Here is a 15,846-nt window from a genome sequence, read left to right on the forward strand (position 1 = left end):
TTATTAATTCTAATGGCATTTCATGTAATATTAAAGGTAAGTGTGCTTCTGTTTTAATCGTATTGATCGGTCAAGTATCTCAATTATACTTCTTGTGTTTAGCAATCAAGCTTTAAAGGGATTGATTTAATTACGGATATTTGATACGTGATTGTACAACAATTAAGTATGTCACCGGATTATAATTTTCCAGCAATTACTTTGTGATTGCGTTAGTTAAGGAAAGTATATACTTTATTTTTTACTAGTTTTGACATGTGAGTATGAAAGTTTCATTGAGATACATAAATAATTTAACATCATACAAATTCTATAGCCAATAGGAGAGATACCTCTCAAATTCTTCATTAGAAATTATCATTTAAAATCTAGTGTAGTGGTAGTCGTTAACATCTATAAAGTTGGCGTAAATATATGGATGTCTGATTAAGTAAATATATGCAAGTTTAAACGAAACTGGTTTCTCGGGTACGGGATCGTATACATCAAGTTTTATTGCAACAATTGTAGTTTTAAATCATGCACAAGATAGATACCAAATACATGGAAAAAGAAAAAAAGAGACAAGGCAACAAGTCAAAGAAGTTGTTGAAGTTGTATGTTTAAACCTTTTAAGTTGCTTGCTTCTTTAGATAAAGTCTAGATAGAGTTAATCATGTCTTTAAGTTGATGGATAGTTATTTTGGGGCTCAATGTTGGTGTAAGCCTGTAAGGCCATCATTAATGGGACAACACCAAGGGTGTTCTAAGCCCAAAAAATTATAAAAATAATGAATAGTGGTTTAGAACACTTTTTTAGTTCTTTATGTAGAACTGATTTAAGCCCAGTTCTTATTTGACGTGGCTTCATGTGATTGGACGAGATTTTTTGGAAAAAAAAAAAATATTTCATTTATATAAGTATGCAATTTAAATGTTAATTTATAAGTTTTTATAATTGTAATATGTTTAAGAATATTATATTAATTTATAAGTATATAATTGCTTTTATATAAGTATGCAATTTAAATGTTAATTTATAAGTTTTTATAATTGTAATATGTTTAAGAATATTATATTAATTTATAAGTATACAATTGCTTTTATATAAGTAAGCAATTTAAATGTTATTTTATAAGTTTTATAATTTGTAAAATGTTTAAGAATATTATATTAATTTATAAGTATACAATTGCTTTTATATAAGTAAGCAATTTAAATGTTATTTTATAAGTTTTTATAATTTGTAAAATGTTTATGAATATTATATTAATTTATAAGTATACAATTGTTTTTATATAAGTAAGCAATTTAAATGTTATTTTATAAGTTTTTATAATTTGTAAAATGTTTATGAATATTATTTCACTATATCTTTATTCTAAGAACACCATAATTAGTTCTTCCATTTTTTTACCTATGATCTTAACAACTGATCTAACATTATTTTCACTATATATTTAATCTAAGAACACAAAAAAAAAGTTGTTTCATTAATGATGGCCTAAGGAGCATTAATGATGGCCTAAGGAGCATTGAAAACCGGGACTACTCTGATTTTCTTCTGCAACGTACAAGTTCTTGGGATAGTAGCGTTACTTACAATTTTTTTCTTTTTCTTTTATTGATTTCTAGCTAAACAAACCCTATTTACACGCAACCGGAGGTAGGTTGTCTTGGCCGACTTTTAGGCCATCTCTATTGCAAAGTTCACACTTTAAAGTTTAAACATTTTTCTACCATTAGCTTTAGACTATCCTCGTTAGTGTGTTTCTTAGTTGTTTTTTAAGACAATTTTTAATAATAAAAATGGGAAAAGAAACTTTGTTAAGAGAAAAGGAAAATTTTGTTGATTATTGGTAGAACCAAGTTTAGGTGTTTCTTAGTAATAAATATAGTAAAATAATAATTAATAATTTAAATATTTGAAATTATTTTATATATCATAGAAACATATTTTAATAATAAAAATATAAAATAACATACAATATTTAAAATTAAAACACAAAACATTAAAAAACAAAAACATAACACACAACATGAAATAAAACATAGAAACATATTTAATTAAACATGAAACAAATTTAATACCCAAATTTAGTCCATAAATGTTCAACTAAATCATGTTTCAATTGGTGATGCACTTCTCTATCACGAATTATCGTTTGACCATTCAGCACATTGCTGATATTTGAAGCCATATTGATAGAATATGAAAGATCTACACCATCTCCTTATGGGAAATCAGAAACGTCAGTTTGAGTGTATCCATCTCGTTCATTTTCAACAATCATATTGTGGAGTATGATACACGTCCTCATAATCAATCCCACTTTGTCTTTATCCCATAAAAGACATGAATTTTTGATTACGGCGAATCTAGCTTGTAGGACACCGAAAGCACGCTCAACATCTTTTCGGGCACTTTCTTGGCGTTCAGCAAATAAAGATGCTTTTGGACTCTGTGGTAGTGGTATGGATTGAATAAAAGTTGGCCATTTCGGATAAATACCGTCTGTCAGATAGTAAGTCAAATTGTACTCTCTGCCGTTAACGTAGTAGGTAACTTGTGGAGCTTGACCATAAAGTATATCATCAAAGACGGGAGATCGATCAAGAACATTAATATCGTTAAAAGTACCTGGAGATCCAAAAAAAGCGTGCCATATCCAGAGATCATATGATGCGACCGCCTCTAAAACAATTGTTGGTTTGCCGGATCCTCGTGTATACATGCCTTTCCAAGCTGTTGGGCAATTCTTCCAAACCCAATGCATACAGTCGATGCTCCCAACCATCCCGGGAAATCCACGTTCTTCTGCAACATATAGTAATCTTTGAAGATCCTCTAGTGTGGGTCTTCTTAGATATTCATCGCCAAAGAAATTGACAACTCCACTGACAAAATGTTGCAAACATTTTCGAGCAGTTGTTTCACCAAGTCGGACATATTCGTCCACCGTATCACACCCGCCACCATATGCTAGTAGCCTAATTGTTGCAGTACATTTTTGGATCGGAGAAAGGCCAAGCCTTCCTGTGGCATCTCTTCTTTGTCGGAAATAAGGATCTTCTGCAGTAAGACGGTCGACAATACGCAAGAATAATGGCTTGTTCATTCTAAAACATCGTCGGAATATATGGGGAGGGTATGTCAGAGATTCACTGAAATAATCATTCCACAAACGGTTTTGGCCTTCTTCCCGATTTCTTTCAATGAATCTTCGGGAAAAATGTTATCATATAGCCGATGGCTAGATTCTTCGTCAACCAGATAACCATTACATTCAGATGACGACGGCTGGCTATAGCTATATCGCCCCATGTGTTCCTTGTTCTGTTAACAAAAGCATTAGACAAACAAGAAATTAGACATTCGCTTACACATCAACTTATAATCAAACAAGACTCAACTTATAATCAAACAAGACTCAACAAGACTCAAACAAGACTCAACAAGACTCAACAAGACTCAACTAGCCTCAACAGACGCAAACAGGACACTTCTCGATCAGATTTGTTCTAAAACTAATCATCCACTAAGTCAAGCAGCTTCTCTTTCATAGCTTCTTCTTTCGGAGTAAGAGGTCCACTTTTGGCCAGCAAACTGTCAAGAATTTGTATTTTTGACAATCTCTCTTTCAGCACCAATTCTTCCTTCTTTATTTCCCACATGCTTTGGTACTCCTTCAAAGTCTTCTCTTCCTTCGCTTCTGTATGAGTCTTCCTCTGTTTGGCCTTACTAGCGTCTCTACCAGTAGGCCTTGTGTTTGTTGGCTCATCTATGTTATCGTCGGTCTGAGAAGCTGAAGATTGTGCAGGATCATCAAAGAGTCTTTTCTTGTTGCTTACTTCAGGTGTTTTACCATTAACACTCTCACACCATTTCTGGTCATAGCGTAACTCTAACCAACAATGCTCAAGAACGAATTTTTTCTGATAAATGTTGTAGTACATATCATATGTTATCTTCATTATATCATCCTCATTCTGACCACTAGTTTTAGCCCTCACCGCAGCAGCATATGTTCCACAAAACTTCCCGACCGTATCACCAATCTTAGCCCATCTCTGTTTACACTGAATTGGCCCTATCTTCTCATTGCCATCAGAAAGTGAACTATCTGAAAAATAATCAGCAACCCTTTTCCAGAAGGTTCTGCCCTTCTGATCATTGCCTTTCACAGCATCCTTGCTGGTGTTTAACCACCCGCTAATGAGAATCCGGTCATCAGAAGGTGTCCATTTCCTTCTTTCCCTACGACTTGCAGTTGTGTCTTCACTTGGGGAAGCTGCGGAACTGACTTGGGAACTAAAGAGAGGAACTGGGGACAAAAGAGTAGGTATATTTGGGTAGAGGGAATCAAAAGAAATGGTTTGAGGATAGCCACTCCCCTGCTGACTATTCATAAGTCCCACAAAATTTGTGGACTGATTTAGATCATGGTCAGACTCCATAGTAGCAAATGGGATTTAGAAGAATATGGAAAGAAAAGAAAAACGGTTTATGCTTGGAAGATATTCGGGTTTGTGGTTTAAAGATCAAGAAAAGCTTAGTTTATAAGGTGAAGTATATTGGAGTTACAATTAATTTTCGACACCAAACACACAATGAATACACTGCCTAGTCACTTCCATTAATGACATAACAACCACCAATTAAGACTAATGACAACCTAGTCACAAAGAAGTACACATAGGAGCACAAATTAACAGTCATGCTATAACTCAGTACCCCAAAATAGATACTACCAAACAAACAAAGCAATCAATTGGTTTCTAACCAGTTAGGTGTATATTTACCTCTTTCGGTTGGTTGAAATGTTGTTTCCTTGTCGCCTTAACTGTGACTTGCTTGAGCTCAACTAAAAGAAACTCACAAAACAAGAAACAAGAAATGGTTAGTAATGAAACTAACTGTGTAATGAAACTAACTGTGTAAAGACATCCATTAAAGCATAAATACAGGTACATGAGTCTTAATACCAATTTTGTGAAGACATCCATTAAAGACACAACAACCAACAACCAACTACTAACTCAATCCGACTATGAAAAAACAATTTACAGTTTGCTTATGAACCACATAGGCTGGTTTATAGAGTTTGAATACATATCAAAACAATGCAACTATAACTCATAATATCAAAACAATGAACCACAAAGTCCGATACATATCAAAACAATGAAACTATAACTCATAATACTCATAAAGCACTCGGACTATTACATAGATCAACTCATAACACTCATAAAACAAACACAAAAACTCAGAATCAACCAACCATCTAACCAAATACAGAGTTCTACACTCTTGACTAATCGGATCATATGCATCATTTCTCACTTTTTGAATTACTTCCAAGCAGACTTATATGGACTCAAAACCCATGAAATTTAAACAAAAACGAATCCTATATCCATGATTTATAAACATACAAAACAAACAATCGATGAAACTCTTCTAACTCGCAAATAAAACTCTTCTAACTCACAAATAAAACTCTTCTAACTCGCAAATAACGCGCAAATACATAAATAAACTAAGATTGAGTCAATTACCTAACGCAATCGAAGTTCTTGAATTTTCCCCAAATATTAGGGTTTCGACAGATCGATCTTCACCAGAATCAAATGCTGTCTGCTTCATCGAAACCAAATCGACGCCGAATCCATGGAGAATCAGACGTGGAAATCAATTGGAAGAGAAGAAAAAAATCTATTGGAAGAGAAGAAAAAATTCAATGGGAATCGCCTTTTCCTTCGACAGAGCGAGAGAGAGAAGAGAGAACACACGAAAAAGAAAGAGAAATGCCAGATAAAATTTACCAAATTAATCTCATCGCGCCACTTGTCCATCAAGAAACGTTTCTTTTGATCCTAAAATAAGAATCGTTTCTTTCAATCCTTAAGCTTTTGTTTTATTAACAATTAAAACCTATACCAAAGAAATTTACTAAGAAACATCTAAGGACTACCAATGAGGATAGTCTTATATATTAAAAACAATGTCAAACAGACCTTATTTGAAATTCTTTCTCCGCTTCCTTTAGAATGTATGCTATGTTCTTGACAAAAAAAAAAAAAAAAAAAAAGAATGCATGCTAAATTAGTTCCTTGCACGTGAGGGTTAAATTTTTCTTTTTAAAGAAGCAATATAAGACAAAAATTGTCAAACTTACTTCTTAAATTTTGGGAGAGTTCGTCTACTCTATTTGTTACTAAATCACGTAAAGGGTATGAACATTAAAACATAAATGAACTGAGGTAGAAACATATATAAGTTGAAAAAATAGAAAAAATATAGAGAGAGTGATGGATAATTTCCATTTTACCGTCTCTCAATTTTCAGTCCTCACCCGCTCACCTTTACTTTAGACCATTTCCAATGATTTTTTCTATTTTTTTCCTTTATAATAGAGATCTTTATAATAGAGATGAGTTTACTCCAACTCACCTCTATTCTAATCTCTAAAATAGAGTTCCTCTATTTATAGAGGAACTCTTTGTATGAAAAAATAGAATTCTTCTATAAATAAAGGAAAAAATAGCAATCTCTATTTTAGAGGTGGATTGGAGTAAAATTCACCCCTATTATAGAGGATTTCTATTATAGAAGAAAAAATAGAAAACCATTTGAGATGCTCTGCAAAATGCTCTCTTTGATGTATTATTTCTCATGAATCGTTCATGTTTGTCAACATTGCTCATCGACCTCTTTTCCACTCCATATTGTAACCATCTTGGTCACCAAATTCATCTATCCCTTTTTTGTCTCTGTCTAGTTTTTTTTTTTTTTTTTTTTTAATATGCTGCACATATTAGGACTAATATGTAGAAATGAGAAGAGAAACTTAGGGATGATTATAGTGAACATGAGACAAATACAAAAACGATAAAAATATAGTATTTTTAATGCATCAAAAGTGTTAATCAAAGGAATTTAGACACCTATCGAACCATGATCACACAGAGTTATAACTTAGCCTAGGCTCCTTAGGTCTTCAAAAAACATTTGATCAATCCTATGACCGTGTCATGTGTATTTTGGATATTTGGCATGCAATTTAAGAAAGTAGACTATGTTACCACACTCTTATTTAGTTAACTATATATAGGACACGAGTACTCCACACTCATCATCAAGGTCTCCTTGACAAGGATCGAAGTACCTCTGAGTTAGAGACTTAGAGCCAATATGATTTACTAATTCGTGATCAACACAAATTAGAAAAGATTAAAACTGTCAACAACTATACAATAATTAGCCATGGCCCATGGGGACCAAGCCTAAACACATCAATTGTTCATGAAAAATTTATCGCGAATTGTTCATATAACCTTCCTATATTGTTTCTGTTGATTATGAATTTTCAGTAACATAAAGTTAAACCAATGAGAAGCGAGTTGGTTATGGTGTGGTACAAAGATCACAACCAGAGAAGGATTGAAGAGTGGTTAAAGTGATGGTCAGAGTTTGTTGGTTCTGTTGTGCTCTCCCATGTGGCCATGTGTATATTTGAGACTCTCGTTCATTGTGTATGCATCTACTCTCTCTCTTTCTCCTGTTTGTAACTCGCGTTGAAAGTTTTGTCAATTCAGTTGGTAATCGCATAATGCTTATGATATAGGTAACTTTAGCCCTTGATTCATAGTATTAAATAAACACAATCGTTAAGGAGCTTTGTAGAATATGATAAGATTAGTGATATTAAAATGGGACTACCTTGCCCATTTAGACCTTGCCCATTTAAGTCCTGCCCGTTTTGGACCCGTTTATACCTTGCCCGTTTATATCCTGCCCGTTTAGATTCTGTACCCATTTAGACTTTGTCCATTTATTTGGCCCGTTTAGACCCGTTTATACCCTTACCATGAAAAGCTTTTCATTCTTAAGATAGAGAAGAAGATTGTGTTGGCATAGTAGCAAAAGCCCTATCACATACAACAACAACAGTTTAATCGAAATACAATTTCTTTATACGAAAATCTAACAAGGGTGTGTGTAAGTCAAAGTCAAAAACATCTTAAATCAAAGTCGAACAGAATCTCATTAAGCAAAGTCATAATCAAAGTCAGAATCTCATTAAGCAAAGTCAGAATCAAAGTGAGAATCTCATTGATCCTCACCAGTTATTCTACTTATCGATCAAAACCCATCTGAATCTCCTGATCTTGAACATTCTGTTGTGCCAATGTCATCGTTGGTCTCTATGTTACCTATTAAAGATGTGAATTAATTAAAAAGTCACTTATTAAGGAAAATAGTTTTATGTAAAAGTTAAGAGTTTATTTACTTTCATAATCTGCAAAACAACGTAACCAATTACGGGTACAGAGCAAAGCTTGAACGTTAGACAGAGAACAAAGAACTGAGATATACGGTTAGACATCCAGATTCAGCAAACAGAGAACTGGAGAGCTACGGTTAGAGAACTGGAGAAGCAAGCAAAGTTTCAATATATAAACATAGAACATTTAGTTTTATCTACTGCAAACTATGATGTAAACAGCTAATATATAAACTCTAATACTACCTACCATAGCCCACTCTAAGAACCTTACCCTGTTACTTTGAAAAAGGTAACATGGCTAAACTTACCATGTTAGTTGTTACCCAGAAACAGTAAGCTTCGTGGAGAATGGAGATGGAGATGGAGACAATTCATAAGTCTCGATAGAGATCGAAAGAGAGAGACGAAGTGAAGAACTATCGAAAGAGAGAGACGAAGTGAAGAACGTCGACGTTTTAGCAAATAAACGGGTTACCCGTTTAATTTCGGGCATACCCGTTAGGCCCACATATTTAAAAGGGTGCACCCGTTTAAATTTTTTGTTTTTTGTAATGTTATTAAATGGGCCACGGGCTTAAATTTTTAAAACTGACCCGTTTAGGCCCGCGGGCATCCTACCCGTTTAAACATCACTAGATAAGATATAACTCGAGTCCTTCACATAACTATGTACGCAATAGTTTTGTAGTCTGAGTCTTGTTGTATCATTCTGTATACATGGTGATTGGAACTATAGAAAACAACTGCTAGTCTAATTTAAATTTTAAATGATCACTTTCGCATTGTATTTCTTTCTTAATTTTAGTATAGACAAGAAAAAAGGTAGAGCCTTTGGACAATTTCAAGAAATTGGCAAAGCTCTCCTTTTTTACATTTGTTTCAAAACGACGTCGTACGGAATCGGAAACGACGAGAGCCTCTCGTTTCAGAGGAGAGAGAGAGAGAGAGAGAGAGAGAGAGAAATCTTATCTTTGCGACTGTGGTGGTGTTGTCAGCCATGGCAAAGACAGAGCCACGATCTCACTCTTCTCTCTTCTTCTGTTCTGTGTCTGAATTCAAAGAGAGTCTCTCTGAAACGAAGCAGGGACTCTTACAAGTTCATTAGAGAGAAAGTGTTGTCCTGTTTTGATTTCTATGGCTTTACCTTCATGCTTAAAGACTACAGTTCCGATGTCTCCGACCACCGGATTTAATCTTTCCGGCAGTCTTATGAAGTCGGACAGTGGCTTTGCCGTTCCGACGAAGCTACAGAGCATCCGAAACAGTGATCGAGAAAGATTTAGAATCCAAGCTGTTTTCAGCTTTCCTCCTGCGTTTCTAACAAGAAATGGTCGAGCTGAGAAGCAGAAACAGCTAAAACAAGATCTTCTTGAAGCCATTGCACCTCTCGAACGTGGTGCTACGGCCTCGCCTGATGATCAGCTTCGGATTGATCAGGTTCTTGATTTCTCTTCCTGTGGGAACCATCATTAGGGTCTTGAGAATAGTTTTGGTACATTTAGGGTCTAGAGAATATGATCAAGAAACAATTCTGAATGACTTTTTTTTGTACGGAGACAGTTAGCTCGTAAGTTGGAAGCAGTTAACCCAACGAAGCAGCCTCTAAAGTCTGATTTAGTCAATGGGAAATGGGAGCTCATTTATACAACCTCTGCTTCGATTTTGCAAGCAAAGGTTAGAACTTTTGTTGCTGTTGTTGTTGTTGTTGTTGTCTATGTTTGTTTTTGGCTTGTTATGTCAATCTCTTTATCTCTTGAACAATGCAACAGAAACCAAGGTTCTTAAGATCAATAACAAACTACCAATCTATCAATGTGGATACACTAAAGGTGCAAAACATGGAGACTTGGCCTTTCTATAACTCGGTAAAGTTTCAAACCGCTGAATTCGCTTTTTGTGTTATTTGCTCACAACTAGGTTTGTTGTGTTAGACCATATTATAGAAAACATTGTTATTGCTTTCCATTGTGTTTTAAACTGTTCCATTGTGGCTAACAAGTGACAAGGCAAGAACATAGGATTAAGACCAAACTTTTATCATCAATCTAGTATTATTTTTGGAGAGTCTTTGTAAAATGAGACTCACATAGCAAACTACGACAATGTTTTTTCTAGGTAACTGGAGACTTGACACCCCTCAATACAAAGAAGGTTGCTGTAAAACTTCAAGTGTTTAAAATTCTCGGCTTTGTAAGTACACCAAAACTACTTGCTGCTATATAAGAGAACCTATACTGTATCAGACACCATATGCTTCTTTTACTGATTGGTGTTGGCTGTGCAGATTCCTGTAAAAGCACCTGATAGCGCGCGCGGTGAACTTGAGATTACCTATGTGGACGAGGAACTACGGTCAGTAGTGAATGATAGTTTTCATTTTCATGTTTTCTGAAGAAATATCCAAAACGTTGGAGTCTTGAAACAATGTTTTTGTTTTGCAGGTTATCAAGAGGTGACAAAGGCAACTTGTTTATATTGAAGATGTTCGATCCCACTTATAGAATCCCTCTCTGATTTATCGAAAAAATGGTTCTGTCTCTCTTCGTCATGTAATCAAACATAAAATCTAATAAGAGAGAATACAAAAAAAAGACGAGCTTTTTTGTAAATGTTTCAGCTTGTTCTGATCGACATTGCATTATATCAGATAAAAAGCTCAAACTTTAAATTGTCATGAGAAATCAGAAAATAACTCATGTCCCTCTGTTGGAAAAGGGGTTATTCTAGAATAATCTAGATTCTAATTTGCATCAAAATGTTACAAGAAAGTTTTGGTTCTTTTCTTCTTTCATCTTGTGTGTTTCTCCGATAAACGACGCCGCCGCATGGTGCTGGTGAGACACACACCTCTTGTTTGTGACGTTTGTCGTCAAATATAGCCTTGCAACGCTTTCTTCTTCCGTCTCCTCGTGAAACTCTTCATTAGTTTGTTTAGAGTCTCTGTCGGATTTCATCTCTCAGCAATCTTGGACCAGAGGAGCTTCAACTTCTATTCATTACCTTCCTAACTTGATAATGCTCATATGCATCTGTATATTCTACCAGGATTCTGAATCTTGATTTGATTGAATTGTACTTACTTGATCAGTTGGCTCCAATCCCGAACTATATGATGTGCATGCGGTACAACTGTACAAGAGTCACTGTAAGATTCTTAAATTTTTTGCCTCTTCTTGGTCCCAACAAAACCTTCTCACATATTTCTTATCTTACTGTCTGATTATCACCTTTAGGGTATAAAGTTTGATGTTAGAGCTTCTTGGAGTCGTAATTGCATAATGCTTATGAATTATGATTTATGATATAGGTACTATAAGAAACAATTGGGTCTCATTGTGTTCTTTCTTGATTTTGGTATAGGGACTAGAAAATGGGAAAGCTCTTCTTTCTTTTTACATTTGTTCCAAACGACGACGTAATGAGTGGGAAACGACGAGGGCCTCTCCTTTGAGAGGGGGTGTGGAAAAATCTCATCTTTGACTTGCGGTGGTGTGACTTGTCAGCCATGACAAAGACCGAGCAACGATCTCTCTCTTTTCCCTTTCCCTTCTTATGTGTCTGTCTTCGAACAGAGTGCAATGTAACATAGTAATATCCAATAAGAGATACCTTTTATATACCTTTTATATCTCTCGTCAAGTGCAATGTAACATAGTAATATCCAATAAGAGAGAATAAAAAGACGAGCTTCTTCTGTAAACGTTTAAATGTTAAGCAACAAAAAGCGCAAAACCTTAAATGGGATAATTCTCAGCAATAAAAATAAAAATTTGGTTGTTTTTCTTCTTCCTTATTGTGTGTGTCTCTGATGAGTGGGTAGGGTATTAAGTTTGATGTAAGAACTTTCTTCGTAAATCACATAAGAAACTCAGAAGAGAGTCTCAACAAAGTAAATACATGACAAAAAGAAATGTAACATAAAAAGAAGTTTCTTCTCCAAAATTTGAGGACTCAATTTGATGTTGTTTATTGCTGCTCCTCGAGATTATAATAGTGACAATTAGATCATCCTTTTGAAAGTTCAAGTTTTTGTGATTCTAGCATTTGCATCTAAACTGGTTTGTTTTTAACTCACCAACCTTTGCTCCCCTATAAGGCTATTATAATAACTTTTTTTTTTTATGTCAACAACCAAGACTTCAATTTAGATTTTGACAACTTTTGGTCATATTCACGAGTTGTCCTGCTTTGGAATCTTAAGGGGGAATGGTGTATAGGGCCAACCACACCTCACTGTACAGATGTTGTCTGATGGACCCTCACACACACACACACACATGACATAATCACACACTATATATATATATATATAATAAATTCTTCTGTCTTTCAAGTTTCAGAACAAGGTTTCCTATATATCACGAGCCTCTCATCCAAGCCCAACGGTCTTATTCACTCCAACCCCGCTCCACTTCTTCTTCTTCCAAACAAACATGTCTCAGAAGCCAAAGCATCTCTCTTTAGTTATGTCTTCACTTCTAATTATTTTAGCTACTTTATTATGTTTAACAGAGTCCAAAACTTTCTGGGGTGATGTGAAAGCTCTTAAAGACTTGAAAAGCTCAGTAGATGCCAAATCCATGAGTCCAGGCTCTTGTCTGAGTACCTGGGACTTCTCCCTCGATCCCTGCGACAATGTCTTCAGCGACACATTCACTTGCGGGCTCCGCTGCGTATCGGGTCGGGTCACTGAGCTCAGTTTTGACCAGGCCGGTTACTCCGGCTCCCTCTCTTCCTTCTCCTTCAACCTCCCTTATCTCCACACCCTCGATCTCACCGGCAACTACTTCTCCGGTCCACTCCCCGACTCACTATCCAATCTCGCCCGTCTCACCCGCCTCGCCCTCTCCGGAAACTCCTTCTCAGGATCCATACCCGACTCCCTCGGGTCGATGCCGCTTCTCGTGGACCTCCTTCTAGACAACAACCGCCTCGACGGCTCTGTTCCGGCGAGTTTTAACGGTCTTTCCAGCCTAAAACGGTTAGAGATCCAAGTCAACAACATCTCCGGCGAGTTCCCTGATCTCAGCTCACTCAAAAACCTCTATTACCTCGACGCTAGCGATAACCGGATCTCGGGTCGGATCCCGTCATCGTTACCGGAGTCTCTAGTCCAAATCTCGATGCGAAACAACCTCATCCGAGGAACCATCCCTCAAAGCTTCAAACTTTACAGCTCTCTCCAAGTGATTGATCTTGCCCACAACAAACTCAGCGGCTCAATCCCATCTTTCATCTTCACTCATCAGTCTCTACAGCAGCTAACACTCTCCTTCAACGGCTTCACCTCTTTAGATTCACCTTACTATTCTCCCTTGAGTCTCCCCAGCGAGCTTATATCAATCGATCTCAGCAACAACCGGATCCAAGGCGTGTTACCTCTGTTCTTGGGTTTATCACCAAAGCTCTCAGTTTTGTCCTTGGAGAACAACAACTTCTTTGGTATGATCCCGACCCAATACGTCTTGAAAACCGTCTCGTCCGGATCCGAATTCTCCCGGTTTCAGAGACTCTTGCTAGGCGGGAATTTCTTATTCGGTGTCGTACCGGGTCCTTTGATGGCTCTGAAGCCTGGCTCAGCGAACTTGCAGCTCACCGGAAACTGCTTCTCGTGGTGTCCCGCGACTTTGTTCTTCTGCCAAGGGAAAGAGCAGAGGTCTCCTAATGAATGCAGAAAGTTTAGCCGTGTTATTCCATGATTCTTCTCATTTTATCCCGGTCCGGTCGAGTTGGCCTTCCTATAACTCGGTAAAGTTTCAAACCTGAAATTCTCTTTTCGTACCGTTTGCACAACTAGGTTCACGTCTTGTACCATTAAGGCTGATTAGGGAAGAACAAATGATTTTAAGACATCATCAATGTAATATGCCTTTAGCAGAGTTGGTAAAAATTAGACCTGCTCATGTATGTTATGAGGCATCATACATACCTTAATATCGCTTGTTCTGTATATCACCTCATCATGCATGTAATCTAATAAAATCTAATAAGAGGGGAACAAAAAAGAGAGGAGCTTTTGTCATTATTTTCAACTTGTTCTGATCGACATTGTGCACTATATCAGATAAAAAGCTCAAATCTTGAAATTGTCAAGAGAAAACAGAGCAGACTCATGTCTCTTTGTGATGGACACTCAGGTGTCCCTTGTCATATAATGGAGCATGTTCACGTTCATGATCAAACTATAAAGAAACGTCGAAAATTTAAGAAAAATATATGAAAAAAAATTAAACGAAACAATGTATTTCAGCCACTGAACAACTAAAAACCAAAAGAAAATCAAAAATCAAAAACTCTTAATAACACCAAAAAAAAAAACCCTTAAAACTAAAACTCCCCATGGTTGATTAGTAAGTTGATCCGAATGCTTAGTGATGAGGTCTGATAATGCATAACCACCACCTCCACCTGTTGCAGCGGTTAATAGGTGAGAGCTTCTTGGGAACATCGGGCAAAGTAACATCTTCGGTTGATGGTTGCACCGTGACTCGAAGCTTAATGCCAGCCTGACAAAGACCGGTCTTTAAGCTTACAAAATAATGCACTCCTGGTTTAGTGAGCTTAACGAGATCGTGTCCGGTCCTGTACACGGCTACGGTAGAATTTGATTCACATGATTTGAACTCAAGATCATCGCTGATTTCTCTAACGTCGCTGAGGTCCTTGTTGTACTCGAAATAGAGAGTATCTCCAACACGAAATTGTTTATTTTTACTCCACTTGTAATAGTAGTAACTGTTGTAGACGCTCCATCCTTTGGAATCACCTACCTTGTAGATCCTTCCCATCTTGCTTGGTGGTGGTGGAGGAATCGGACGTGACGGTTCATGGTTCTTGCTCGGTGGTGGTGGAGGAGGAACTGGACGAGACGGTTCATGGTTCTTGCTCGGTGGTGGTGGTGAAGAAAGAATTGGACGTGACGGTTCATGGTTCTTGCTCGGTGGTGGTGGTGAAGAAAGAATTGGACGTGAGGTGCCATGGACGACAAGAACGTCGAGTTTAAGTCCGTTGACGCATTGAATATGATTTGAGGTGATGAAGTAATGATGTCCTGGTTCCTTGAAGGTTACGACATCGTATCCGGTGTTGTAAACAACTTTAGGAGAAGAGGCATCGCATGAATCATACTCTAAAGCGCTGGAAACTTGAGCGAGGTCGTTGACGTTCTGATCGTATTCGAAGACGAGGGAATCTCCGACGTGGAATTGCTTATTTTCAGCCCAAGAGTCGTCTTTGACAGTCCATCCATAGTCACCACCGACGTTGTATAGTTTAGCCGAGGTGGAACTAAAGAGAAACATGATCACGAGCACGAAGCCAAAGATCTTCTTGGTGGCCATGATTTCAGAACGTATGAATGGGAAGAAGAAGTTGAACGATGATGAGATGTTTGGTGAAAAAAGAATGTCACGTATGTGCTCTATTTATATAGCTTTACGAATCATAATAATTAATCCTTGTCCTTTTAGGATTAAGTTTAGTTTAATCTCTTAACATGAATGAATTTTAAGATATTTCTTTTAACGCTGTTCCTTTTTGGAATTGGATTCACTTTTTTTGCCATCCTTTTCTA

The 15,846-nt window shown here is 36.6% G+C and overlaps 4 protein-coding genes, 1 long non-coding RNA gene and 1 pseudogene across 5 annotated transcripts; 3 read left to right on the top strand and 3 right to left on the bottom strand.

Annotated features, from left to right (window-relative positions):
• Window positions 1–1,999: 1,999 nt before the first annotated feature.
• On the bottom strand, window positions 2,000–3,212 carry LOC147945356 (uncharacterized; annotated as a pseudogene).
• Window positions 3,213–3,507: 295 nt separating this feature from the next.
• Window positions 3,508–4,211, bottom strand: LOC147945357 (uncharacterized). Its single transcript, XM_087509221.1, has 2 exons — window positions 4,187–4,211; window positions 3,508–4,103 (listed from the first exon to the last, which is right to left on the bottom strand). Exons 1-2 carry the CDS (start codon window positions 4,209–4,211, stop codon window positions 3,508–3,510), a joined length of 621 nt encoding a protein of 206 aa, XP_087365347.1.
• A 4,731-nt stretch (window positions 4,212–8,942) lies between these two features.
• Window positions 8,943–10,882, top strand: LOC104779815 (putative plastid-lipid-associated protein 4, chloroplastic). Its single transcript, XM_010504203.3, has 6 exons — window positions 8,943–9,710; window positions 9,834–9,947; window positions 10,043–10,138; window positions 10,389–10,463; window positions 10,558–10,625; window positions 10,715–10,882. Exons 1-6 carry the CDS (start codon window positions 9,408–9,410, stop codon window positions 10,785–10,787), a joined length of 729 nt encoding a protein of 242 aa, XP_010502505.1. The 5' UTR covers window positions 8,943–9,407; the 3' UTR covers window positions 10,788–10,882.
• Window positions 10,883–10,943: 61 nt separating this feature from the next.
• On the top strand, window positions 10,944–11,973 carry LOC147945358 (uncharacterized). The gene is made up of 2 exons (XR_015596554.1): window positions 10,944–11,418; window positions 11,634–11,973. It is a non-coding gene; the product is annotated as an uncharacterized LOC147945358 (long non-coding RNA).
• A 649-nt stretch (window positions 11,974–12,622) lies between these two features.
• Window positions 12,623–15,586, top strand: LOC104783529 (uncharacterized). The gene is made up of 2 exons (XM_087509888.1): window positions 12,623–14,021; window positions 14,691–15,586. Exon 1 carries the CDS (start codon window positions 12,707–12,709, stop codon window positions 13,970–13,972), a length of 1,266 nt encoding a protein of 421 aa, XP_087366014.1. The 5' UTR covers window positions 12,623–12,706; the 3' UTR covers window positions 13,973–14,021; window positions 14,691–15,586.
• Window positions 14,515–15,613, bottom strand: LOC104783530 (blue copper protein-like). The gene has a single exon (XM_087509889.1). The coding sequence runs from the start codon at window positions 15,611–15,613 to the stop codon at window positions 14,642–14,644; it is 972 nt and encodes a 323-aa protein (XP_087366015.1). The 3' UTR covers window positions 14,515–14,641.
• Window positions 15,614–15,846: the final 233 nt, after the last annotated feature.

This window comes from Camelina sativa, chromosome 4 (assembly GCF_030686135.1).
Source record: "Camelina sativa cultivar CO46 ecotype springtype chromosome 4, ASM3068613v1".
Lineage (NCBI taxonomy): Eukaryota > Viridiplantae > Streptophyta > Magnoliopsida > Brassicales > Brassicaceae > Camelina > Camelina sativa.

Bases quoted from the DNA above. Each gene is read 5' to 3' on its own strand.
- LOC147945357 (XM_087509221.1), bottom strand. From the start codon at position 4,211: ATGACCGGATTCTCATTAGCGGGTG. The intron at 4,104-4,186 runs GTTAAACACCAG...ATTATTTTTCAG, and splicing joins CGGATTCTCATTAGCGGGTG to ATAGTTCACTTTCTGATGGC.
- LOC104779815 (XM_010504203.3), top strand. From the start codon at position 9,408: ATGGCTTTACCTTCATGCTTAAAGACTACAGTTCCGATGTCTCCGACC. The intron at 9,711-9,833 runs GTTCTTGATTTC...GTACGGAGACAG, and splicing joins ATCAGCTTCGGATTGATCAG to TTAGCTCGTAAGTTGGAAGC. The intron at 9,948-10,042 runs GTTAGAACTTTT...ACAATGCAACAG, and splicing joins CTTCGATTTTGCAAGCAAAG to AAACCAAGGTTCTTAAGATC.
- LOC104783529 (XM_087509888.1), top strand. From the start codon at position 12,707: ATGTCTCAGAAGCCAAAGCATCTCTCTTTAGTTATGTCTTCACTTCTA.
- LOC104783530 (XM_087509889.1), bottom strand. From the start codon at position 15,613: ATGGCCACCAAGAAGATCTTTGGCTTCGTGCTCGTGATCATGTTTCTC.